The 25,172-nt window shown below is 57.1% G+C and overlaps 10 protein-coding genes across 10 annotated transcripts; 5 read left to right on the top strand and 5 right to left on the bottom strand.

Annotated features, from left to right (window-relative positions):
• Window positions 1–1,447: 1,447 nt before the first annotated feature.
• Window positions 1,448–1,897, top strand: BKA78DRAFT_298926 (uncharacterized protein; the record flags this gene model as incomplete). Its single annotated transcript, XM_066886986.1, has 1 exon — window positions 1,448–1,897. One exon carries the CDS (start codon window positions 1,448–1,450, stop codon window positions 1,895–1,897), a length of 450 nt encoding a protein of 149 aa, XP_066740551.1.
• Window positions 1,898–2,767: 870 nt separating this feature from the next.
• On the top strand, window positions 2,768–4,357 carry BKA78DRAFT_256350 (FAD dependent oxidoreductase; the record flags this gene model as incomplete). The annotated part of the gene is made up of 2 exons (XM_066885078.1): window positions 2,768–3,065; window positions 3,129–4,357. 2 exons carry the CDS (start codon window positions 2,768–2,770, stop codon window positions 4,355–4,357), a joined length of 1,527 nt encoding a protein of 508 aa, XP_066740550.1.
• Window positions 4,358–4,642: 285 nt separating this feature from the next.
• Window positions 4,643–6,507, bottom strand: BKA78DRAFT_256601 (dicarboxylic amino acid permease; the record flags this gene model as incomplete). Its single annotated transcript, XM_066885102.1, has 4 exons — window positions 4,643–5,529; window positions 5,585–5,680; window positions 5,736–6,260; window positions 6,312–6,507. The coding sequence occupies 4 exons, from the start codon at window positions 6,505–6,507 to the stop codon at window positions 4,643–4,645; spliced, it is 1,704 nt and encodes a 567-aa protein (XP_066740549.1).
• An 873-nt stretch (window positions 6,508–7,380) lies between these two features.
• Window positions 7,381–8,204, bottom strand: BKA78DRAFT_31784 (uncharacterized protein). Its single transcript, XM_066888739.1, has one exon. It carries the CDS (start codon window positions 8,071–8,073, stop codon window positions 7,498–7,500), a length of 576 nt encoding a protein of 191 aa, XP_066740548.1. The 5' UTR covers window positions 8,074–8,204; the 3' UTR covers window positions 7,381–7,497.
• A 659-nt stretch (window positions 8,205–8,863) lies between these two features.
• BKA78DRAFT_323642 (uncharacterized protein) lies at window positions 8,864–10,201 on the bottom strand. Its single transcript, XM_066889218.1, has 2 exons — window positions 8,972–10,201; window positions 8,864–8,921 (listed from the first exon to the last, which is right to left on the bottom strand). Exon 1 carries the CDS (start codon window positions 9,728–9,730, stop codon window positions 8,984–8,986), a length of 747 nt encoding a protein of 248 aa, XP_066740547.1. The 5' UTR covers window positions 9,731–10,201; the 3' UTR covers window positions 8,864–8,921; window positions 8,972–8,983.
• Window positions 9,810–10,404, bottom strand: BKA78DRAFT_31763 (uncharacterized protein). The gene has a single exon (XM_066888732.1). The coding sequence runs from the start codon at window positions 10,354–10,356 to the stop codon at window positions 9,889–9,891; it is 468 nt and encodes a 155-aa protein (XP_066740546.1). The 5' UTR covers window positions 10,357–10,404; the 3' UTR covers window positions 9,810–9,888.
• A 1,329-nt stretch (window positions 10,405–11,733) lies between these two features.
• On the top strand, window positions 11,734–13,281 carry BKA78DRAFT_31755 (uncharacterized protein). Its single transcript, XM_066888721.1, has 3 exons — window positions 11,734–12,279; window positions 12,343–13,151; window positions 13,202–13,281. The coding sequence occupies exons 1-2, from the start codon at window positions 11,921–11,923 to the stop codon at window positions 12,959–12,961; spliced, it is 978 nt and encodes a 325-aa protein (XP_066740545.1). The 5' UTR covers window positions 11,734–11,920; the 3' UTR covers window positions 12,962–13,151; window positions 13,202–13,281.
• A 45-nt stretch (window positions 13,282–13,326) lies between these two features.
• Window positions 13,327–14,938, top strand: BKA78DRAFT_31752 (uncharacterized protein). The gene is made up of 2 exons (XM_066888717.1): window positions 13,327–14,874; window position 14,938. The coding sequence occupies exon 1, from the start codon at window positions 13,551–13,553 to the stop codon at window positions 14,721–14,723; it is 1,173 nt and encodes a 390-aa protein (XP_066740544.1). The 5' UTR covers window positions 13,327–13,550; the 3' UTR covers window positions 14,724–14,874; window position 14,938.
• Window positions 14,939–20,455: 5,517 nt separating this feature from the next.
• On the top strand, window positions 20,456–21,964 carry BKA78DRAFT_356070 (uncharacterized protein; the record flags this gene model as incomplete). Its single annotated transcript, XM_066892012.1, has 1 exon — window positions 20,456–21,964. One exon carries the CDS (start codon window positions 20,456–20,458, stop codon window positions 21,962–21,964), a length of 1,509 nt encoding a protein of 502 aa, XP_066740543.1.
• A 758-nt stretch (window positions 21,965–22,722) lies between these two features.
• Window positions 22,723–23,983, bottom strand: BKA78DRAFT_360786 (GPR1/FUN34/yaaH family-domain-containing protein; the record flags this gene model as incomplete). Its single annotated transcript, XM_066892428.1, has 4 exons — window positions 23,471–23,983; window positions 23,197–23,310; window positions 23,078–23,123; window positions 22,723–22,987 (listed from the first exon to the last, which is right to left on the bottom strand). The coding sequence occupies exons 1-4, from the start codon at window positions 23,874–23,876 to the stop codon at window positions 22,723–22,725; spliced, it is 831 nt and encodes a 276-aa protein (XP_066740542.1). The 5' UTR covers window positions 23,877–23,983.
• Between the last annotated feature and the right edge of the window lie 1,189 nt (window positions 23,984–25,172).

Genomic DNA, 25,172 nt, shown 5'->3' with positions numbered 1-25,172 from the left:
ATAGCGACCTATATAGTCCTTTCTCTACCGCTGTGGAGAGCTCTTGTAACAGGGACGAGTTCCGCATAGAACGCAGAGGCGTTGGCGGAGCGAGCTCAGAAGCGGAAAAACTTGAAATAGCGGCCAATGAAGAGGGATTGTAGAGGGTATAAAGGCCGTGATACAGACTGCTTTAGCTGGAGCAGGCAAGAGTAGCGCGCTCGTTTGCTCAAAGAAGCAGGTTGAAACACGCACCGACGCGCCACGCTCTGTAAAAATTCGGCAAAAACTACCAAACGGGCCTCTGGTCGGCTCCATCTGGCGTTTGATCGCCGCAAGCGAGCACTGATTCTCCATCCAATACGACAGTGGTTAAAAAGGAGGCACGATGTAAAGGACCAGCGGCGCGCAAGTCCGGCGGAGAAGAGGGGAAGGGAGATGGATATAAGAAAAAGTACATCCGCACTAGCACCTACCCAAGTAGGGACGGACAGGACCGTACCGTAGTGGATGCACACCGAATCCCTCGAGGGCCATGATGAAACAGGGCCTGGGTCCAGATGGCCGGAGGAGGTCGAGTTGTCGGCAGCGAAACGCGACGGTACGCTCGAGTAGTCGAGAGCAGTCGGCAGCTAAGAAAGTCAGGGCATCTCAAACGCGGGACCTCGAGCGACCTAGAGCGAGAGGATTTGGAGAAGATTTGAGCAGCTCCGCAGAGCAGAGGGAATCGAAAGGCGATGGCCGTGGCCAGACGGACGGCATGTCGGCCCTGTCAGGCGTCATGATGCGAGGGTCGCCAAAAGAAGCATGGGGTCAATGTGATTCGCTTGATGTGAAGAGTCAGCGAGAATGAGCACGGGATCGAGTGCATGCGAGGTGCAGCCGGTCATGGCAGCCAAGACATGGTGAGTGTTCAGGAGCAGTTGCCAGTTGTCGACTCGATACCGTGGCTCTTGGTGTTTGGTCAACGTTGGACACCGGCGACGGAAACCTAAGGCAACCACCTCCGCCTAATAGCAGCCGGTAAGGTGCATCCGTTGCAAGGAACCGGTGGACGGCAGACGGGCGGGATGGATTGTGAGGATGTGAAGCTGCCGAATGGTCGAGGCCAGATAATCGACGATGATCAAGGGACGAAAGCAGTCGAGATTGTGATGGTGAGGGAGAAAGTCGAGCAAGAAAGAGAAGGACAACGGCACTTCAGGCACCCATCGTCGCAGTGAAAGGGAGCACGGACCGCTTCACCGGAGAGCCCGTGGGTCCGTGCTTCAGCCCTGGCAGGCAAGAGCGACGACCCTCAGCCCTAATTGCCTAATCGAGCACGACCCTCGACCGCCAATGCCATGTCCTTCCCTCGACGCAATTCTATATAACAAGTCGTTGTCCCCCTGCTTCAATCGCCATTCAATCACTCCTGATCAATTCGACTACCAATCACTCAGCAACAATCACTCAACAATCAACCAACATGTCGCGCACCTTTTCCCAATCCACCACCTCGACTGGACCCTTGTCCGTTGACGCAACCTCACAAACCCGCTTCATCAACCGCCAATCTCAGCGCTCAACACCTTCCGCCGAGTCAAACTTCTTCGGCGCCCTCAAGCAAAAGATTCGCTCTTCCTCTCGCTCGCGGAGCAGGTCGAACAAAACCCAAGACCACTCCAGCACCATCCTCCCTCCCACCTCAATGCCAAGGGACAGCTCGCAAAGTCACACACGGCCGCGCGTCCAGCGCATGTCGTCAACCCTGAGCCGCGAATCTGGAGCATCATCGACAAGCACCGCCAACAAGCGCCACAGCACCACCAGCAGCTTCTACTCGGGCCGTCACTCCAACGAGTGGCTCTTTGGCGGCTTCAGTGTCACCGACACGGTCAAAGACGCCTACCATTATCTCCGCGAGAAGCGCGAGTAACCAGTCAGAGACTCGGGAAATTCTTTTTTTCAATTGCAAACCATCGCGGTGCCGGAATGCTGCCTTGAAACCGAGAGGATTGGATCCTCGCTTCGAATACATCGACGACGCTACAACCAATCCAGCCGGGGTCTGGAACGATAAGAGTTGATGCATAACGATCCAACGATACCAACCACCACCACTACACCACCAAAAGATTGCATTGGATGCAAGCCTGTGGACCAGGCCTGGCCGTTTTTCTCAGGAGATTTGCGCTCATCTTTTCCTCTTGTCGACCGAGACGAGATTGTATTTGCTGCCATGTCTTATGTCGTCTAGCGGTTGTTGGAACCATTATACCCCCCATTTTCCAGTTTCATGTAGCGATAGGTAGTCTCTGGGCTTCGTGCCCCGTCAACTATTAGATTTGTTGGAATCTGTGTCCTGCGCACTGTTGCTTGCGTGCTCTCTGTCGAAATTGCTCACTTTTAAATGTCTTGGTCGATCATGAAAACAGCTTTTCAATGATATTTTTGGTAGCCAGCTGTAGCCAGCTATAACATTACAGGTCGATCCATGGCCACTTTTCCAGTGCCGGGGGACCGACATGCCGACCGAAGAAGGTGTCGCTGAACTCCGGGTGCTGGCGCTATCGCCCCGAACCGAGTGACGAAGAGCGGATCCATTTCCTGACGACCGACATGATTGGGGCATGAATACACGATTCGCCGTGGAGCATAAACACCATCTTCCCATCTGACACTCGCACCGTCGAGGACAATCAATCCCATCATCTCCTGGGCACGGCTTCCTCGCAATTTCCTACTTGGCAATAATTCTCAGGGACCTCGACTGTCGACGCGTCCAAGCTTGGCTTGCCCCACCATCATGGCCTCGACCTCGTCCTCCTCCAACCCGGACCCCTCTTCCTCCTCGCACAGGCCTGCGGGGCTACCCGTCCCCAACTCGACCAAGTCCTTTTGGCACAGCGAGCCAAACCAATTCCTCCTGGGCCACCGCACGACTGAGGACCTGCCCGCCGAGGCCGATGTCGTGATTATCGGAAGCGGCATTACGGGCACGTCGGCCGCGCGCTTCCTCGCCGAGGATGACCGCGCCAAGGGCCGCAGCGTCGTCTTGCTCGAGGCGAGAGAGGCCTGCTGGGGAGCCACGGGCCGCAATGGAGGTTTGTCCTTGGGTCGAAACTCACCATTGAATTGTTTGTGTTGCTGATAATAGCGTGCTCCAGGCCATTGCCAGGTGCTGCCCGTGGCGCGTGACATCGACGTAACGCGCTTCGAGGTGCTCAACTACAACGCAGTCAGGTCGTACATCGAGACCAACAACATCGCCTGCGAATGGCGCAGCCTGGCGGGCACGCGCGCCTACTTCGACGCAGCCGCCTTTGCCGTGGCCAACGACGAAGTCAAGGCGCTCAAAGAGAAGGATCCCGAGCTTGGAAAGCTGGTCGAAATTGTGACGGACAAGGAGAAGCTGGCGGCCATTCGCATCCCCAAGGCCGTCGGGGCGACGCTGACGTTTTCGGCTGCCAGCCTGTGGCCGTACAAGCTGGTGACGTTTATCCTGGAGAAGCTGGTCAAGGAGGGCAAGCTCAACCTGCAGACCAACACGCCCGTCCACCGCGTGTCGTTTAGCGAGGACGAGGATGCTGAGTTCCCCAATACGCTGCACACGTCGCGCGGCTCCATACGCGCAAAGAAGCTCATCGTCGCCACCAACGGCTACTCGTCCGCCATCCTGCCGCCCTTCGCCGACCTCATTGTGCCCGTCCGCGGCGAGATGAGCGCCCTGCTCCCTCCCAAGGGCGCGCCGCGTCTACCCAACTCGTATGGCCTCTGCGGGCAGCCGGGGCAGCCGGCGCACAACGACGACTACCTCAACCAGCGGCCGTACGAGGGGGTGCCGAACCCGGCGGGGCACTACATGTTCGGGGGCGGCGAGGGGGGCGGCAAGCACGAGTACATTGGCGTGTGGGACGACAGCGCCATCGACGAGGGCATGGCCGCCTGGCTGCGCAAGACGCTGCTCCAGAGCTGCGACCTCGGCGGCGAGACTGAAGGCCTCGACGAGCTCACCGCGACTCACCAGTGGACCGGCATCATGGGCTACTCGCGCGACAATGTGCCGTGGGTGGGCAAGGTCCCCGGCCTCCGCGCCGCCTACATCTCGGCCGGTTACACCGGCCACGGCATGCCCAACGGCACGCTGTGTGGCAAGGCCGTCGTCGACCTTCTGCTCTCCGAAGAGGCTGGTCTTGACCCTGGAGCTGCCCGCGACAAGGTCGTCAAGGACGTCGGCCTGCCGCGTAGCTACCTCGTCACTGACGAGCGATTGACTGCTGCGCGCGCTCTGCCGACTGTCCACGAGGCCGAGGCCATGGGCGCCATTGGCAACCATGCGAGACAGGCGCAAGAGATGGCGGAGAAGGGGGCGAGTGCGGCGGCGGCGCATTTGTAGGAGAGTCGAGGTTGAAGAGTGGATATCATAGGTAGGTTCATGAGGTTCATAGACGTAGTACATGAAATGTGATTCTTTGCTGATGCTTGCACTGAATCTGTGCCATTCATCATCTAATGCGCTTTGAATTTTTATCATTACCAGTGCTGGAATATACAACACCAAGGTGGCGGGAGGAAGCCAGGCATTGCCGTCCATCAAGTCCGCCAGCCAACCAAACTGGAAGAGAGACGGGGACAAACAGGCAGACAAACCCCTGACACCCAATTCCCACCCCCATCCTCTCTAAAACAACCACGCCACAAAGCGGTTATAAAACTTGCCACCATTATTCTCCTGCCTCCACGCGCGCTCCCTCTCCAAAAACTCCTGCTCCTCGCGATCAATCTCGTCCTTGCCGCTCCACAGATCGGCCGTCTCGGGGCGGACGCGCTCCGTCTTGCCCCACCATTTGGCGCCAAAGATGAGGATGAGGTAGAGCGGGATGCCCAGGTATCCGGTGATGAAGTTCTTGTAGTCGAACTCGCCGCCCGTAAACACGGAAAAGTTCTTTGTGAGGGCAATGAGGATGCAGAAGAAGAGGGCGGCGTAGGAGCCCGCGGCGCCGCCAGGGGCCACGTATGCGAGGGAGGATTTTTCGACGCCCTGGGCGTTGCGCGCGCGCACGAAGAAGATGTGCGTCACCAGGATCGAGATCCAGGTGAGGAGGCCGAAGATGGTGACGAGGTTGACAAAGTACGAAAAGACGGTCTTGGCGTCGTCGGCGACGTTCATGTAGGCCAGCAGGCAGAAGAGGGAGGAGACGCCGAGCGCGTAGACGGGCACGCCGCGCGAGTCGGTGCGCGCCAGCCGCCGCGGCGCCTTGCCCTGCGATGCCAGGCCGTAGATGGTGCGCGAGGCGATGTAGAGGTCGCTGTTGCTGGCGCTGAAGACGAAGAGCAGGATGCACGCGTTGATGATGCCGGGGAGCGCCTCGATCTTGGCCAGCCGGATGGCCACCACGAAGGGAGACGCGGCGGCGCTGTTGGACTTTTTGGTCGCAAAGGCGAGCTCCTCGCTGTCGTAGGGAACGATCATGCCGAGCAGGAGGACCGAGAGGCAGTAGAAGAAGAGGATGCGGTAGAATGTCAGCTTGATGGCTTTGGGGATTGTGCGGCGGGGGTTTTGCGCCTCTGTATGCGTCGTGATTAGCCTCGTGGAATCACAAAGGGTTTGGGAACCACTTACCGCCCACAGTCACACCGACAAGCTCAGTGCCCAGGTATGCAAAGACAGCGTTGATGAGCGAGTTCCAGAAGCCAAGGAATTTGCCTTCGGCGCCATCTGTTGCAGTTTGTCAATCAACTGTCATAGCGAAGCAGGGAGAGGTTTTGCTCACCAGCAATGTACGGCTTGAATGCGCCAGGATTCTTCCAATATCTGAATCCTGTCCTGTCGCCCGTCGGCCCCCCGCCCAGCGCCAGAATCAACGAGAGCAGAATGAGGCCGACAATGACGACGACTTTGAGACTGCTCAACCAAAACTCAAACTCGCCAAAGAAGCGGATGCCAAAGTAGTTGATGGCCAAAATGGCGACCAAGAACACGGTGATGAAGACTCCTGGGTTGATCCTTTCGGCCGGTACCCAGTACTGAATCACCAGTGCCGCAGCCGTCAGCTGGTTTGGCGTCGTAATGAGATATTTGAACCAGTACGTGTAACCCAGAGCTGTTCCCAGCGCGGGATCCACAAAGCGCGTCGCGTAGCCCGAAAAACCGCTGGCAAGCGGCAGCCATGCCGCCATTTCACCTAATGCTGCCATGACGGCGAAGACGAGCAGCCCCACAAACGTGTAGCCGATGAAGATGGAACCGGGTCCGGCTTGTGCAAGTGCTTTTCCCGTGCCAACAATCAGACCAGTACCTGTGTCCTGTCAACAACGGATTCTGAGTTTTGTAAGGGGGTCCATCTTACCGAGAGCACCGCCTATGGCAATCATGGTAATGTGCCTGGCCTCGAGACCACGATGCAGCTTGTCCGCCGGCTGGGCCTCGCCCACAACCGGACGCTCATGAGGCGCCGCATACTGCGTCGAGTCGAACTCTGCCTTGCCGCTTTCCGAGTCGCGGGTCGTGGTGACGGTCGGCTTTTGGTCGTCGCTGGCGGACATGGACCGATCTGTCGACCAAATCGCCATGGTGGTTGGAGGAGTTGAAGATGAGAATCCCTTGCGCCCAAGTGCACCTTCTTTTTATCCTTGCTCTTCTTCTGCTTTTGAAAAGTCCACTCTACGTATATGACTCCAAGCAAAGGGATTGTTCCGCGTGATGTCGCGAGAGGTGGTCGCCGAAGTCGCCCTTCTCTTTGCGGTTTCCCCGCTAACTCGAAGCGGACGTGCAGTGTCCGCGAACAAGGTGTTCTTCAGCCAAACAATCTCCTTGGCCGAATTTCGATGTATGCTCGTGGACGATTTGCACAGGGTCGTCAGAAACGAAGGAGAAACACAACGTCTGCTTGGCTGGCGACTGGCGGGCACGTTGCGATACGTATACCCGCAGCAGTGAGCAAGGACCAGGGCAAAATGACGACAAGCACGCAAGCGCAGGCAAGCTACGCGATGTACGCTACGGCGCAGAAAGCTTTTTATGCTAAAAGGCGAAGCATTCGGGGAGACGGGGGCCAGTGGTGGCGGATAGACTCGGCCTTGCCAATTCTTACCTACCACAACAGTACTGAGGCGACGGTGGTCTACAGGCCAGGACCCAGAATGGATCCACGCATGGAGCAGAAGAGAGACAGCCAGATAGGAAACGGCTTGGCGGCGGAGACGGCGGCGGCGGTGGCACAGCTTTCCCTCAGCTGAGGAAAGGTTTTGTCTGCAGACAGCCAGCACCAGCACCAGCACCACCAAAATCCTACCTATCATCAATCACGCATGGCTGCTCTGCCCCGGAGAGAGCCAAGATGGCCAAGCGCAGACCCCAAGACCAAGGCCGAACTCGTCATGGCGGCACGCCCTTTGATTTGTCGAGCAGGACGGGGGCTGATAAGGCTTCGGAGCGGATATCTCTTAGCTCGTGGCTTCTTGTCACGATAAGCTCGCTCGACAAGGCGCCTTGAGTGTTGTTCAGTTTGATGGTGTTGTGGTCTCTGCTGCCTGTCAAGGCGTTGTTGGCAATACGAAGAGGAAGAGACATGAGCGACGTCGAAGTCGAAACAAACGCAGCGCGCGGCTGGGCCCGATTGCAACTGGTGGTGCCATGCGGGGAGGGCTGGTTAGCGGCCTGGCCTGTGCTTCCTGTGCGGACGCCCGCGGTCTGCTCGTCTCCTTCTGGAACTCTTCCGCTCCTTCTTTTCTGCCGGGTGCCACAGCGTCCACGAGACGCGCAATGTTCCGATCAATGCCAAGATGGTTGTTGGAATAAAATGAGCAAACAGAATTCTTATCACAGCGACTGACTGACGCCATTGACACTACACTCGGCAAGCATGTCGCTCCTGCAACTGGCACGCTTACAGACCGACGAGAGGAATTCGGCCTTGTCGTCTTTCTGCTCGGCCTTACTGCACCTCTCAAAAGCCTATATGAAATTGGGGTGCACAGACTGGTCACACAGATGCCTTGTGCGAATTGGCAGCCATTCTTTACGAGCAAGGCAGAACTCCGCGCTTGCGTGGAAAAAAGAAGCCGATGCTTTCTTTTGGTCGGCGTCGACTCCGCGGCAGCTTGGAGCATCTGCACATGTACTCGATCGAGTCTATACCGGGTCGGGAAATCTCTGTCAATAGATGTACCTAGCTATCCAGAGCAATGGGCGCTACTGCTAGCAGTGGTGTCAGAGAAATGAAAGATGCAGTCTCTGTTGGGTCCGATTGCTTCTCTGTCGACAATGCATTACATCGGAAATTGTTGCAAAATCAAACATGCATCCAGCAAAGACGACAAGTGTCCAACATGAAGACTCTCAGCAGCCTCGTCGAATACCGCTTTGGGCATAGCTCAACGGGCTCGGCTAAGGTCGCTGCACGTGATGTTGTCCGCGGCTGCACCGACGTCAAACGCTGCGTCATGGCAGCACCACCAGCCTCATTTTTCCCAGTTCCATGTTCCCATCAGCCCGGATGTCTTCGTCTCAGGTAATGTCTTCTCTCGATCCAAGACATGCAAGCTTCGACCTCCTGAAACCAGGCTGCACCTCGAACCGCCGTCCTGATCGTCGTTCGGACGTCGGTGTTTTCCATTCTGCTGGATTCCTATGACCGACTGTGTTGTCATTGAGCCAGAGACAGCCGTCAAACTCACATCCATGGATCAAAGTCGACAGGAAACTCAATGCTATTGTATCTCTGCTCTATCCCTAGGTATTGTGCTTTTGAAAAAAGGCTAAGACAGATTTCCGCCGTATATCTTCTCAAATCAAGTATGCCACCAAGGAATATGCCTTACAGGTCCCAAAATTCGTACAATGCCGCCGTAAAAGACAACGCTCTCGGCTACCCAATTACGGAAAAAAAAAAAAAAAAAAACTGCTAACTGATTGCACCGCCGATTCTTAACTCCGATAAAGACAGACAGGAGAAACTCTGCATCAAGGGTCAGCCGCAGTCCGGACTTGTGCCACAAGGAGACATACCGTATTCTTGCTTTAGCTCCTGCCCACAACAATGGCCCGGCTATCCACAACTTGCATGACCTCGCCTTGGCCGCCGTCGACCTTGATCAGGTTGATCCGGATCAGATACGTGCCTTCTTGTCTGATTGAGAGTTCAGAAAAAGAAGCGTAGCCGACGTCATCGTTGTCGTCTGCGATTTGGATCGAGCTGGCAAGACCGTGTCGCCCTCTCAGGACATCGGATCCCACAGGAGCATCTGAGCCGTCCGATCCGCGGGTGATGAGACTGACAAAGGCAACCAAGTGGCCGTCGTGGATGGATGCGGCAGAATTTGAACGACTGCGAAGACGGATTTGAATTGGACGGAGAGCCTGGCCCAAACGGACGCTGCTCGGGGGCTGATCGATGACGTCCATGACGAATGCTGAAGCGTCGTAACCGTCCGCTCGACCGTTGGAGTTTTGACGAATGGCACGAGGGTTGTCGAGGCGAATTCTCCGGGACTCAACGGCTCTGGCCCCGAGGTTGTCGTTGGTTTGCGTACGGCGAGCAACGTATGCCATTGTTGGAGATGATGTTCCGTTGACTAGAGGAGTGGTGCTGGTTGAGGATTCTGGAGCTGCTGAGGATGATGAGCGTTCTGCGATGCGGCTCGACCGTCTTAAAAGAGCAGAGGAAGAGGTCAATGAGCTCGTTCCTTGTCGTGAAGTTGATCTAGTCGAGACCCTGGAAGCACTGGCGTCGCTGATATTTCTTCTTCTCCCTCTACCTCTGGGCATCTGACGATGGAATGCTTCTGGAAGGAATCAGCCATGGGGAACAGGCCAACGACGCCCAATATCGAGTGCATGGTCGTGTTTGAGGGAAGAGCAGGAAGGCGGCCCGGCAAAAGAAACAGCCCAAAAAGGAGAAACAAAAGCACCGACGCTCGTGCGTCTCAGCCTCGACGAGATGAGCTTTGGCCCAACATGGCAGCCAGAAGATATATCAACATGTCAAGGCGTACCGCGGTCAGCCTCAGCAGAAGAGCCATCTCTTGGTCGACGGCCTCGAAGCAAGGCAGCGCGCAAAGTGGGAAAAGAAACAAGAGCAAGGGAGAATGGTGCGCCGCTGCCTGGGCCGCGAATGATCCCAGGCAGCACGCAGACGAGCAGCAGCCGCCGGATGCGGGGGTTGGATCGCGATACACGATCTCATCCGTGCCAACACCATAGCTCGCACGCTGGAGCAACCATTCAACGGCTCGCGGTGCAGGATCTGGAAGGCCGTGGAAGCACGCAGCTTGAAACGGCCTGCCTGGACCAGGGCAGACCCGGTTGCCAGACGCGACTCCTTGCGTGCGCCGCATGCTTCCAAGACATGTCGCAATATGCCTGATGGTGACAGGGAACGGGGCAGGGAGCATGCATGGTTGAAACGTAGCGAGATTGTCTTGGGCTCACCTTTTTGCTGGTCCCCGGCCCACGCGCACAACTCTTCTGGATTGGTTGCGCCGCAGCCTCTCGAGGCAATTCCACCAATATCAGCGCCTACGGGCTCGGCCGTGCGCGGATGAAGATTGGGCGAGTGGCTTGCTCCGGAGCTCGCTTGTCTGTTGGGTGCGACAAGAGGCGCAAGTGACGTCGGTATTTGCAGAAATCGACCGGCTCACGTTGTACAGGGGCGGGATTTGCGAGCCTGGTAAATCGGGTTTCCCACAGCCACGGTTCTTTTTGCTCGAGGCGCTGGGGTATGCCTGTCTCGCGGATCCCGGACAAGTCTTGGGTGCCGTCAGCTCGATGTTCCTGGACCTGCAACAGAGACAATGGTCAGCCAGTTTTTCCAAGTGGTGAAGAGGCCCGTCCTCTCGCTGCGCCGGGCTGTGCTGTGCTGGGGCTTCCAAGAACCCGGTTCCCAAAACACCATGTTGGCGTCGTCGGTTTAGAGAGGCGGGCCCCATGTTCAAACCGGCTAGCGCTGGGGACGGACGCGCGGGACCAACCTTAAGGTACGATAGCCGATGCTCCCGCTAGCGCTAGGAGCAGATGGAGGTCGAGTGAGAGATGATGGGGAGGAGGAGATGATGGTCCCGTCTCCAGCCCGGCCTCATGCCCCGTCTTATACGTCTGCTCCGGTCACAGCTGCGTCGTCTACGCCGGCCGAGTTTGTCCAAAGGCGCTCCGCCCTTGCGCTATTGGACTCAGATTCTACAAGACCATGTACGGAACTCGAGGCGACACGTCTGCTCTTCGAGGCTGCGATGCACCCGAATAGTCGATGCATGGCACGGCACGTTGCCACGATTGCGCAGCGCTACAGGAATGGGAGAGCCACGAGGCTTGTGGCGTAGAGCCTGCAACCTCGAGCCCTTCGATCATGTCCCTCTTCCGTGGGAGCGGGCCCACGCCGCGGTACAGATCTCAGCAGGCGCATGCGAGATGGGCTGGAGGACAGCCATGCGCATCGAGCAATTGGGCCATGGTTGATGCGCCACGGTGCTGAGCCGATGCCCCCGTGGCCTGGTGGCTGGGTCGAGCATGCCCGTCATGCTGCAAACATGAGCGCCGCCCTGCTGGCGCTGCGCTGCGGCTGTCATACGAGGATTTCCACCGCGACAGCGGCTCGTCGCCTGTGTGTCCAGTGCTTCGCATCCATCGCGGCTCAAGGCCTGCCTGCAGTTGCCCGCGGCGTGGCCTGCTGCGCTGCACCCACCCCCTTTCGGAAGGCGCGCTCGCGCCCCGTCGCACGCCTAAAAACAGCTCCATGTGCCCGTTGATGCGCTCTCCCCTCGCCAACTGCGTCCCTGAATGGCGCGCCGCGAAGCCTGTTCCTGACTTCATTCCTGTCTGTGAGACACCCGCGCGCCCCGGCCAACTGATGTCACCCTGGACCCAAGTTTGGCCCGCCGTGCTCCCTGGTCATTCGTTACCTCGACTATCCTCAATTGAAACAGTCTCATTCCTTCTGCATGGGTATTCCCCTGCTCGTTCATGTCTGTCCAGGTCAGGAAGGGCTACTTTGTCAAGGTCCGCAGAGGATGGGTTCCCGCCGAGTCCAAGCGTGGCCAGAAGGAAATCAGGAGAAAATGCCCTCCGGCCGATGATTGGGAGCGCCTGAATGCCTGGCGCCGCGATGTCGCCAGTTCAAACAACATGAGCACCAACAGCCTCGACAAGCTCATCAGAGATGCTTACGAGCAGCAAAAGCGTCACTGGCCGCATCGTTGGAAAAGGAACAGAGGCCACCTTATGCGTTCAAGCCCTTACGCCACGGCCCAGGTTGACGAGCGTACGGAACCACCTGCCGATGCAAGACGGGTCGGCGGATACTCAGATCTCACATCCGCGGCGTAATCCATGCCCCAGTCCAGACCACTTCAAGCCACTTATACTAATATTATGTTGTCAAACAGAACTAGCGATACACGTGACCATGACGCCAGACGCTCCGCAACCACCCTGTCCCCTATCCTCGAAGTAGAGGGCTCCGGCGGCACCCCTAACAACTCCCTAAACGAAACCCTCAAGCCAAAGCAACAACGCCAAGCCTCTGGATGCACATGCAAGCATCATCATCACCGCGAACAAGGAGAAAATGGCCAAAGCCATCACCACCACGGCAGCCACCCTTCCAGCCGCCACGGCAGCCAACACGGCAGCCAGCATTCGGGACACCACCACTGCTATCATCATCATCACCACCATCAGCACAGCCACACCAACAGCTCGAGACAGTCGCCCATCTCCCCTAGCACGCCCAGACGCGCCGGTACTCATCTTCATCCAGCAGACGCGAGCAGAATCAACCGCCGTAGAGAAAATCAGTCCGATCCCACGGATGAGCATGAGTCAATTCAACGTTGTAATCGCTGTGGAAAAAGAGCCCGGAATTCATTCTCACTTCCCACAACACCAGGCCAAGTTCTTCCTTCAAGATGTAGCCATCGCCACACGCCATCTTCTTCTCGAGCACCTTCAAGACAGTCAAGTCAAAGCTCGCTAAGGAGCGGCAAGTCGGCGATTGCGGCTTAGGCAGCGGATACGGCCGCCAAAGCTAGCGGCTATTCTGGGCCAGAGGAGTGGGAACGAATCGCACAGGCAAGAAAAGCGCGCAGAGAGATGATGGACGAGGTAAGAAGAAAGGAACGTCGGCGCATTCCTTCTTCCCATTCTGGCTTTACTTTCTCCGGGTTCTGAGCCAAAAAGAAAGAGAAGACTGATGGTTGGTCGAAAAAAAATCTTGATCCCTTCATCACACTGACCCCTGTCCAGCCCTAAACGAGATCTCTCTCGCCGCCCTTTGCAAGATTACCGGGTTGCCTGCACTGCGCATCGTCGGGCCTTGGGCCATGGTGGTGCTCGGACGCGGAATCGGACAGCGGCATCATCTTCCTCGTATATTGCTCGAGCACGTCCGGACATCGTCCTCTTTGGCTCGCCTCGGACCTCGACGACTTTGCTTTGTTTTCTTTTGTCGAGTTTGCTTTTTTGCTTCTAGAAGGCGGAAAAGTATCGCTGCCCAATTTCCGAAGCGTCTCCACCCTCGCCCTGCTCCTCAACAACGGTGAACAGGTCCCGGTCGGGGGCGCGCCACGAGTGCCGATATTTCCTCCTCTTGCTCATGCGGCCGTCGACGAGGTCCTGGGCACGTCCCTTGGTTGGCTCGCGGACGACGGTTCTGTACGGCGACATCACCAGGGGCTCTGGTCCAGGCCTCTTGGGCCGCTGCTGCGACGTCTTCCTTTTGTCCTGGGCGACGCCTCCGCTCGGGACCGTGGTGGAAACGACCTCCTCGCTCATGTATCCCTCGTCGACGGCCATGTTGCGCTCCATCTCGCGCTCCATGGCGCGCGCTTCCTCCTCCATCTCGGCGTCGCGATCCTCGTCGATCTGCTGGAGCCGTGGCGACGACGACCCACTTTCCGGCCTGTCTCGTCTTCTACTTCTTGTTCCTGCCCCTGCATCCCCTTGCGCAGCCGCCCTCTGCATGTCTTCCCCTGCGGCTGTCTCGTCGCTGCCCCCTCCTCCACCTCCTGCATCACCTCCACCTCCCCCATCGCACCACCGCCCCACATACTTGGCCCACCGCCGCGCCAACCGGCTCCTCAATCGATCTCTCGTCACTCCGTCTCCCCACAACCCTACTGCCCCTTCAGAAGACTCCCCATCTCCCATCATGTCCCCGTCCTTCGCGTCCCCAACTCCCTCGTCGTCCGACACGATGATGCCCGCGCTAAACGCCAACCCGTCGTCGGCGTCGTCAAACGGACTGCTGAACTCCTCCTCCGTCATGGGGCTGAGGAAGTGCGCAAACGGGTCTTCGTCGATGTCGGGGAGGTCTTGGTCGCGCTGGGTGTGTGCTCGTTGGCGCGAGGAGGACGATGAAGAAGAAGATGAGGAGCTTGTCGTCGTGCGAGACGACGACGATGACCCGGATGAAGAGGACTGTCGAGAGGTGCTTTGCTGCCTTTTTCCCGTCGTCGTCGACGCCGCGAGGTGGAAATGCACGGGCGCCAGCGAGGGCAGGTGGCGCGTCGACATGGGCGGCCAGGAGGCGTTGCGCCGCAGGTGCGTGGGGAGGATGAAGGGCGTCGCCGGCGTGAACGAGGCCATTTCTATTGCGTTCTGCGTCTTGTTGCGGTTTTGCGTGGTTTTCGTCTTCTTCGTTGTTCTCTCCTATAACGTCGTGGTCTTCCTAGTCGATGATGCTATTTCTTTCGTCTCTCCGTCTCGTTTGATTGTTCGTTGGTGTCCGTCTTCGTCTCCTCGGACGTTGTGCAAGGTGAGGTATTAAGATTACTCCCGAAGTAAGACAAGCACCTAGCTCGTCGGCCTTTCGTTCGTCTCGTTGCGGCCCGCAGGTAGCGTGGCGCGATGAGGGGGTGTTCGTGGGGTGTAAAGCTGCCAGCCGAGTCTTTTTCAAACAGTCGGCTTCGTCGTGGTCGGTGCGTGTGCAAACAGAAATGGCGACGCAAACAGGCAAGGTATGATGATGCTGATACAAGCAGACCGACCGACCAAAAGACGATTACAATACAGCAAGATGATAGCGAGTCTTTCTCTCAACGCGAAAGTGTCCTCTTCCCCTTACAAAAAGAGTATCGTACAAGGACAATGAGAAGAAGCGAGCGAGTGAGCGAGTGTACTGCCAAGACAGCACTCAACAACACCGCAGATAAGAGGAGGTAGAGAGGAGGAGAGGGGGGAGAGAGGTACGTCGTAGTTGAGAAAGAAGAAGCGTGCTCGAGTATGCGCCGGGGGGGGAAAGGGGGGCGCGAGTGAGGGGGACGTCAAGCCGATATAAGAAAAGGCAGCAGGCCACACACCAACGGCACGCGCACACCTTGCTCTCTGGAACCCGGGCACACTGCCACCACCGATGACGATGACGATGACTACAACGAGACGGCGCAGCGGAGGCGACGACCGTTGATTTTACGCGAGCGAGCGTTCGCAGCAGACGGCAGTAGCAAAGAAAAGAATTTTTTTTTTTTTTTTTTAGCTAGCGTCGTGCCTGCAGCATGCCCCGCCGCCGCTGGGTGTGGCAGCAGGACAGGTCTGTGGATGGGTGGCCGCGCTGGTGGCGTAGGGCAGATGGAGGCACACCTTAGACAGACGACCGATGGCGGCGCTAGGATGCGTAGTAGCAGTTGGCGGAAGGCGCGCGCGGGCAGGGAAGAGATGGCTTGGGTAGAGGTGGGGAATGGAACGAACGGCAGATGGTCTACCAACTGGGGAGGGGGACTAGGACCAGACAAGACAAGACGGAGCGTGATGATGGTAGTGGTGGTGATGGGGGAGGAGAGGAAGCGGAAGAAGCGGCAATGAAAGAAGGGAGTGCGGAGAAAGGGTTTGTGTGTTTTCCTCTTCTCTCGTAGTCTGTCCTTCTCTCCTTGATCTGCTTCTCCCTCGTTTCGATTGACTTGGAAAAGGAGATACAAAGCTCTAGCCAGCCCTCTTTGCGAAGGAGCAAGAGACGGGCTCGATGGCTGATGAGTAGTGACTGACCACTACACCGCTCTCGCGCGCCACGAGCGCCACAAGGGTAAGAATTAAAAATAAGCGAGCAAAAACGCTTCAAGCGCTTGACGAGGAGGTATCAAAGAACAGACAAAATGACGAGGGGGGAGAAACAAGTCCGCCGCGTGCACTCTTGATTTGAATTGCAAGAGACTGGATGACACGAGGAAACAAGAGCGAGAGGAGGACGGGTATCCGGATTGGTAATACGGCGCCCGTGTCTTTTTGGGACTGACGGTTATGGTGGTGGCAGATGCCGGGCAGGTAGACAGTAGGAGCGCTGAGTCTATGTACCGAGTGACCTCGGCATGCGGCTCTGGCGGGCGTGCCGCATGATTCGGCGTCGGCGGCGGGTGGGCTAAGTCTGGCACCAAGGACCCGCGCCGTGGCCAGGTGGGTTGGTTGATAGGTGGTGGTGATGGGAGGCAGCAGAGACAGGCGACGACTTGGGGCGCAAGTCGTTGGTGGTCTAAAAGGATGCGAATAGATTGCCGTAGTGGTGGGGTGGAGGTGCTGCAGGATGCGCGGGATCGTCGGGTCGAAAGCCGATGGAAAAAAATTCAATGGTGTGCTCGTAATCAGGCCTGCGAATGGCTAATGCAGATATGATGGTCGTCGAGGTGGTGGTGTTGAAGAGAATTACCAGTTGGTGGAGCAGAATGGACTGGACCGTCAGGCCGGCTGGAGCGGTGGTGTTCCTTGTGACGACGAATCAGGTAATGGGATTTGAAGATTTGTGAGCACAAGGAAGGTGAGCATAAGCTGTGAGTGGACCGTCGCTGCGGATGGCGCAGGTGTATTACCACGATAGGCGTCGTGATGGTGGTGGATTCGCGTCAAGGGCCATCACATGGCCCACACCAGATCGTCAGGTCGGTGGGGCTGGTGGTCTACATGTTTAAGTATTGTCTTGTTCATTGTCGAGCGCTCCGAACACGGATCAAAATAGCCCACGGTACGAGTCGCAGCGTGGGCGCGTCCGTGGGGGACGGCGAGATCGATGATCTGGATTTTGTCATTGTGCAGCTGGCAGAGGTTGAGTTGATGGAGGATGAGGTTGCTCCGGGCGAGCTGATTGCGGGAAAGCGCGCGAGTCAGCGGGTGATCGCTTCTTCGCAGTCGGTCCCGTGCACCTGTCAACACCACCCTTCGGCATCCTCCATCTGGTCCCTTCATGCGACATGGCCCTTAGGTTCCTGTCCTGATGTGTCTGCGTGACCTCTCAGCTGCCCAACCCAATATCATCCTTCCCGTCTCCTCTCATGCTTACTCGTCACGAACTCTTTTCCCCTTCCTCCCTCGTCGTCCACCTGCATTAGCCCAATCTGTATCTGTACCAAGACTCTCACCGCCATCCGTCTTTCCCCTGAACAAAACCATCGACCCCTTCTTTTCGACGTCGTTGACAGAGCCACCACCGTCATCGCCGATATTGACGTGCAGCAGATGAGTCCAACCACTCGTTACCTGCATCGCCGCTGTCTTGTCTCTCTCTATTCAGCCACCGCCACATGTTACTCCTCGGTCCTCATGTCCATTTGTCTTTTTCACAAGGACGCTCTCCTGTCAAGTCGGCATCACATCCGATGGCGTCACGTCAGATAGCCTTCTGCCACATTTCTCGAAGATGTGCCGTTTGCGCCGGGCCTTGCATGAGCGTGGGCTGAGGTGGGACGGCTGCTCCTTGGTGTCGGTCATCTTTCGCGGCAGGATCGCCGACGACCTCCGCCGAGAGAAGGAGTAGGTATGTGATGGTCCAAGTCGATGATGCTTTGAGAGCGCGCCTCAAGTCGCTGATGGTGGTACACTCAATGCCCTCAAAATCCAACCAAGACAATTGATTTTCTGTATCGCGTTCGTCCCCCCTTTTCATTACCCATTCCGTCAAGTACAACATCCCCGCAAAAGCCACCTCGACGGACTCGATGCCAAGGCGAGACTTGATCCTGATGTTCGCCATGATGTGCATGGCTGCATTCTCCTGCCGCCGCGCGCCTGGCCTTGCGCGCGCAAAGATTCCTCTCTCTGGTCCGAATTGCCGACCGAACCAAGGCAAGTCCAGCGGGCATGGCAGGGCTGACTGTAATCAGTCAAGCAAGCAGCCTTTTCAGCGCATGTCGCGCTTCGGCCGTTCTCCTATCTCGACACGGATTTCGATTCCGCATAAGCGAACTTGGTGGAGTTGCTGAGCTGAGAGCTTTGGCGTGTCCCGTGACAACCAAATTTGTCCTCTTTGCGCCTCAATCCGTATCATCGATGAGCCAGCCAGCTTCACAGCATCACAGGAAATTGTACCGACTGGTCCATCAAAACCAAATCCATCCTCTTAATCGAGCCGAGGTCCTCATGCGCCGCCGTACGTCAGTGACTGCTGCGGCCTCAAAGTTACACTTTGCCTGTCAGTGCAACAGCCCGTAGTCCCTCTACCGGATTTGAACTGTACCACGGCTCAAATGCAGGTCCAAACTTTTGCACTCACGCAGGTCCACCACGTTTTGTCGCTCGTCCCCAATTTCGTTGACCGGTGCAGAACAAGCAAAAGGCATCGACAGCCGCATCCCAATCCATCACATCTTCTTGCCCTGTCGTAGCGCTTCAAGGCCATCCCCCTTCTTTTGTTGCTGCCGGCGGCCCTAAAGCCAGCCTGCATGCAAGCGCAGTACGGCACCCACAAGGCCACCCAATCGCTCTTTTTTGCTGGCGCTTGTTTGCCTGGCACAGCAGGACCTGGGCGCCCCTGAAGCACAAAGCCTACTCTTTTCTTTTCTCCGAGCCGTCGTGTTTCCCGTCATGATCGACGCCCCCGGCGGCATGGCTTTTGGTCGCTCAACCATGGACGCGGCGAGACACTCTGTTCCCAATGGGTCACGAGAGGCGCAGCTTGGAAACTGGGAGTTGGGAAAAAAGGAATCCGCGGCCACCCGCCATGCCGTGGGACGCTGGCGACGCTGTCAGGGCTCCCTGCCGTGCAATCGACTCCGAGCCGAGGTTTGATGCCTCGATAGATTCTGTCTCGTCACTTTCCAGGCAAGGTGCTGGCGCGGACAAGCACGCAGCCCGCCCTTTTCGCAGGGCGTGGTGTGTTCAAGCCGCGCCGCCTCCTCAGGCGAGGGAGGTCTGCTAACTGGGCTGCTGGAACCAGCGAACCCGGGTGCTGGAAGGAGGTAAGTCATTGTGTCGTCGTGGACTGACGAGCCAGTGCGTGCAGTGCGTGCTGTGGCGCAGCGTCTATGCAACGTAGCCGATTCTCGCGCCTCGTTTCGGTTTACCCCTTCATGTCTGTTCATCCCTTCCGGGTATCTGAGGTCGACGAGCCTCATCTCTTCATATTGCTGCGTTGTTGAGGATGCATGTTGACTCGTCCGTCTCGTGGGCTTTACGAATACGACTTTTCAAAGAGTCAAGCATGTCGCTTTCTTCCCGCTTGCACTTCTGATTGATGCCGTCAACTCGTCAAGGTAGTCTCATCCCATCTCAAATTCTTCTCTCTCTCCCCCTTTGAGTCGTGACTTTTTGGTCAGTGGCTGATTTATTCTATACGGGTTCCTGACCGAAGCACGTGGTAATCATTCACCAATCCAGACGAGATTGGATGTCAAATGCGCCGGACTACTCACTCAGGCTATCCATAGCCAAGTTTTCCGCTTTTTGCTTCGATTCTAAGCGTCCCACTACCAAGCTGCGGAACGGGAATGGTCGAACGCGAATGATCGAACGGACGGCTGCTTCCGAGGCATTGGAGTGAATCGGGGACAGCCAGCGAAGAAGACCCGCAGATGCAAAGGCTTGAATTGAATTATTTGGACTCGTGCCATATTTGGAGAGGTACTGGATTGGAACCAACAGCGCGCACGAACAAGCAACCAAGGGAGAGAGACTGAGAAAGCAGTCTAGAGAGCGACCATAGAGGCGCGGAAAATTTCCAGCTCAAAGCGCACACATCTAGGAAGTATTCAAGCTCTTGATACACTCGAAACTGGAGTTCACCAAGTCCCCTCTAAGGTTCCGTCATATCAAGTGTGTCACGACTTGCTGCCGGGCCTCGATTGGTGTTGAGCGACAGCGGCAACAACTTTCTATGGACCCTTGTCGTCCCCCGCAAATCAGGGCGATCATCTACCCGCCGGGGCCCATGCGTTTCTGTGGAGATGCGTGTTTACCATCAGACGTCACTGCCAACCACCAGCCACCATCCCAGCCTCCCACTACATGTATTCTGCCCTGTCCCAGCCACCAGGGACCCAAACCCTTAACTCTCCATCCACACCTGCCACCGTTAGTCTCCATTCTTATTGTCACTACAACAATTCCATTGTGCGCTAAAGCTTCCATCCAGATTCTCCAAACTTTTCCATTCCACGCGCACGAGCGCAGCCGAGACCATTTTCAGACCAGACGCCGCTTGTTAACAACTACGAAATTTGAGCTGCATTGAGCAGCACAGCTTTCGACTGAGCCCCGGCTCAAGCTCCGCACTTCCAGACGGCAGGCAATACTTACTCAATCATGGCGCCCGTCCGCGAGATTTTCAAGTCGCTGCTTCGACGCGACGATGGCAGCACGCTCGCTTCCACACCCGTGGCCAAGGTGGCCAACAATGCAGCCCACGAGCTGGTCAAGCGGTCCACATCGTCTCCCAACTTCGGTGCAGGCTCGAAGCCCGCCTCCTCCTTCAACAACCAAGGCTTCTTCGCCCTCTTTGCGCTCATCGGCGCCGGCATGGTCCTGGGCAGCCTCTGGTTCTTCTTCTGGGCGCCCAACGGCGGCTTCAAATGGCGCCAGGGCGACTGGGACGACTACAAGTCGACGGTGCTCCGACGCAAGGGACCGGACGGACGGACGCTGTCCAACGCAACCAAGAGCACCAAGCTGGGCGGCGGTAGCGTCGTTCACAATGGCAGTTACGGCAGAGCGGCGACGGAAGCGGGCGACGACGAGTCTTACGTCGATGAAAAGGCGCCATCCATCTTCGGTCACCTGCGTGGCGGCCGCGGCAAGCGGTCAAACAAGTCGTCGTCCAAGGCGCGCGACCCCGAGCTCGCCAACTATCGCCATGAGAAACCAGCTCGTGTCGGCGGGTTGAACCGGCAGTCCGACGGGACCTTTTTTGACTACTCGGCCACCGATCCGTCGTCCTTTGGCTCCGAGGTCTCGCAAAAGCCGCTCGTCAAGGACGCGGGCAACAAGGACAACAAAAAGGCGACCAAGGACGCCAAAAAGGAGGCGGCGGCGCGGCAGAAGCAGCTCGCGCGCGAGCAAAAGGAGGCCAGCAAGAAGCAAAAGGAGCTCGCGGCGGCCGACAAGAAGCGCGAAAAGGAAAAGGCAAAGGCGATGAAGAAGTCGTCGACCACCACCACCACCAACAACAAGAAGGATTCAAACAGTCGCTCTTACTCCCCTGCCAAATCCGGCCCCGACACCCCCGAGCGCAACCGCCGCTACGCCGACGAGATGCGCTCCGAGGTCAGCTACTCGACGTACTCAGGCGAGACGGTGACGGAGGATGCGTACACGGACGTCTACACGCAGGCCAACACGGCCAGCAACGCCTCGGAGAGCTACTACTCGTCGTACCGGCCGCACGCCATGCCAGCGCGACCGCCGCCGGCAGCGCGTGCTGCCGATGGTCCATCCACAGGCTCGCCGTCGCGCAGCAATCACCAGCAGCAACAGCAGCGTCGCCAGAGCCGGCAGCGGTCGTCCAGCGCGGCGCGCCACAGCCGGCGCCAGAGCAGCCATCATGCCCAGCAGCAGCAGCAGCAGTCTTCTTCGTACTCCAACAGCAACAGCGACGACACGGGCACCAAGATCTACTCGCACCACATCCCCGGCCTGAGCACCGGCGGCGGTCCCGGCACCATTGTCCCCGAGGAGAGCGTCAGCAATGTCGGCGTGGGTCCGAGGGGTCGCGCTGGTGGTGGTGGTGGTGGTGGGGCGCGCAGGGGTCGCGATGTCATGGAGGGTTATCGCAGGAGTGCTAGGAGCCGCAGGGACAGCCTGAGTGACTCGGATTAGGAGCTGGATGACGTGGAGGGACGAGCATTGGAGTTGATCTCAGCGATGGATTTGGGAAAGCGGACGAGGCTTGATGAGGGGAGCGGTGGGCGATGGTGACTGCGCTCTGATGGTGTGTCTTGCCCACTAAACAATTACTTGGGGATTTGACGGCGTGTGTTGATTGATGGACAGGTACGAGTAGATGACTCTTCTTCTCCTTCTTCTTTCCCATATTTTTACTTCTTCACCATTTCCTTTCTCAACCACTTGGACAAACAAGCAGGCAAAGCTCAGTTTTGCACTTAGGACCAAATTGCTTCAGGGAAGGGGACAAGCGGGAGTTGGAGCATGCATGAAAATAGATCAAGGGCATTGAAGTATTTACTTTGCCTTGCGCTGCCACTGCAGGAGACTTTGTGTGGTTCAATCATAGAGTCAGTGTGATGATTGATGACGCAGCAAGTCGACAGGTTTCTGAGAGCATGACATGTTGGCGAAAGCGAGGACCTGTTCGATGCTAGTCGAGTGAGCAAAAGATTGATAAAAGCGTCCCAAGTCCTGGACGTGGCTCTAGAGGAAAGGAAAACAGTGATGGAAGATTCTATCTCTTTGGTATTTGACTCGCGCAATGCAGACAGCGGCATGGAGTAATTTTGGGCTTGAGGCCAACTTCAGACGCAGAGTTTTGCAACGTTGCGTTGCGCTCGTTGCCCAGTCGCCGCACCACATCTTCCTCACTGCTCCCCCTTCCTCTTTCCCCTTTCCCCTTTCCCCCTTCACACACCCCTCCCCCTCGTCCTCCTTCCCCTCTCCAGCCACCTGACATCCCCCATCGGCCAATGCCAACCCAACATCTCTTCAAAAAAGGCACTGCCCACGGTATAGAATCCCGTCAAGCCGCTGACGAAGCCACAGGCGCCGCCCGCTTGCTTGAGCGCGACCGAGGTGGCGGCGTGGCCGTCGGCGGCGGCGAAGTAGGAGGTGCCGACGAGCAGGAGCAGGAGCTCGAGGGTTAGGTAGGTTGCGATTGTGACGAGGTTTCTAGGAGAAAGGGGGGTTAGTTTGGGTGGGTGGGTGGGTACGAGGAGGTTGGGTAGGGGGAATCCAGGGGGATGGGGATTGGGAACGTACACGGCAAACGAGCCGACAAGGAAGATTGTGTTGAAGACTGTCCAAACTGTGCGCGTATAAGTCGTCGGTCATTCTAAATCAAGCTCTCTTTGGCAAAAGAGACGTCTGAGACGACTTACTCGTCATGTAAAAGCCCATCGCGTTGTTATACTCGACCGTATCGTCGCCGCCATACGCAGCAGCAACGCCAAAGGCCGGCGTCACGACGGCGCCGAAGCCGGCGTAGAAGAGTCCTGCGCATCGTCAATAGGCGTCAGAATATCGTGAGCAAATCAAAGGATATTGAGACCCATGACCGTCCGGATATTGGTGCCGGACAGACAGACAGCAAGCCAACAGAACTCGTTCCCAACCCAAAACCAAAGACCGAAAGAAGAATAGAAAACTACTCACCATACGCACTCAACGTCATGTACCCCCAGGTATTCCCGCGTGCCATCTCCCACTGCGCCGACACAACCATGCCGACGCCCGCGAGGAACAAGAAGTTGCCGACAAAGGCGTTGGTCGTCGTGACGCCGCGCCACTCCATGAGCGAGCAGGAGAGCGTCGTCAGCGTTGTTGCGAAGGCGCCTATCGCAAACGGTGTATGTAGCGTCGCTTCATGTTGGCTTTGCTCGATTTTGCGTTTTGAAAGGGGTGGGCATGGCACGTACTGCGTTGCGAATCGCTGGTGGGCGATTGGGAGGAGATTGCATGGGCGTCGAGGGTTGCTGGAAGTGGTGGAGGTGCTGTGGCAGCACTGGGGCTTGGTGGGATGGAGCTGTTGGACAACTGGATCCGCATTGTGAGGGCGCATCCAGTGCTGCCTCGACGTCGTCTTTCGACGCTGAATGACACATGTTGGGTTGCGTTGAACAGGAACGACTTTGAGACTCTGATGCAAAGGCAGGAGTAAGAGTCATGCGAGGAAATACCAGAGTTCTAGAAAGACCGTGCTGTGCTCATGGGTATTAATGAGGGCAAAGAGTTCTACTCCTATGCATTCATTGTCGTCGTGGCGTGAGCCCCTAGTTACGACCTCTGAGCTGCCGCCCCCAAGTCTTCAGCACTGTTCGTCATGGCAACTCCAGACAAAGCATGAAATTTCTGCAAAACATCTGAGCACTTCAGACTGCCTACAACCATCCAGTACCGTTTCCGTGGTGCAGTGTCGGCGGCAAGGCGATGTTTCGGGGAGTCGTCCTCCTCCTGCCGAGCATGCCGATTGTTGGACTTTTTCGGCATCTTCGACTCCCGGCACGGCATCCCTATGCCGTGCGAACTTGGAAACCCTCGGGGCAGTCGAAGAACAATTTGATTCATGGTCTCACCTGATGTCAATGGAGTGGTCGCTGCCAGTCGCATTCAGACCGACGACAGTCTACCGAACGGCACGAGTTTGAGCGACAGGATGAGCACTCGACGGGAGCTGGAAAGGCGTAAGAAGCTCAGCGTACTTCAACCCTTGGAGTCTACCAATCGCCGTGTTCAGGCGCATACGGAGAACGGGGAAACCCACACTAGTGCAGAGGAGAAAGTGATTCTGCCTACACAAAGTCAGCGATCAGACAACATTTCTCACACAATGAACGCAGTACGTACCCGCAGAGCCTCCCTCCTCACATTCACCAAACGCGCGCCAATGCGAATTGACGTACCTTATGTAGTCGCCAGAGGCCCCACCCTAGCATCTCAAGGGTCTTATCTCATTAGTAGACCCCACGCGTCATCCGCGATATCTACCCTTCAGCAAGCATCTTATCAGCGGCAACAAGCTTCCCGCTCCGTTGGAGCAACAGAGGAGGTGAGCGCTTTGATGCCTGTGCACCACGATCAACAAGCGCCACTTGCCTGATTAGGCAGTGCGGGGGGATGACGACGTGGATGGCCTGCAGAGCAAGCCGATGGAGAATCAGCAAAAGACTGAGGGAGAGCAAAGTCTGAGGAGAAATCCAGGAAACGAGAAGGTCTCGAGAAATTGGATGGGTTGAGGATAAGCTTATTCGCGGAGAGCTTGATAGCTAGCCGAGCCGAACCAGTGTGGAGGGAATTGGGCGACGGCGACGGCGACAGAGGCGCAGATAGCAATCGAACGAGTCTTTCCCCTCATAAG

This window comes from Phyllosticta capitalensis (assembly GCF_038381095.1).
Source record: "Phyllosticta capitalensis strain CBS 128856 chromosome Unknown BKA78scaffold_10, whole genome shotgun sequence".
In the NCBI taxonomy this organism is placed as follows: domain Eukaryota; kingdom Fungi; phylum Ascomycota; class Dothideomycetes; order Botryosphaeriales; family Phyllostictaceae; genus Phyllosticta; species Phyllosticta capitalensis.
The sequence above is the reverse complement of the archived record's forward strand: the minus strand, read 5'-3'. Positions and strand labels throughout refer to the sequence as shown.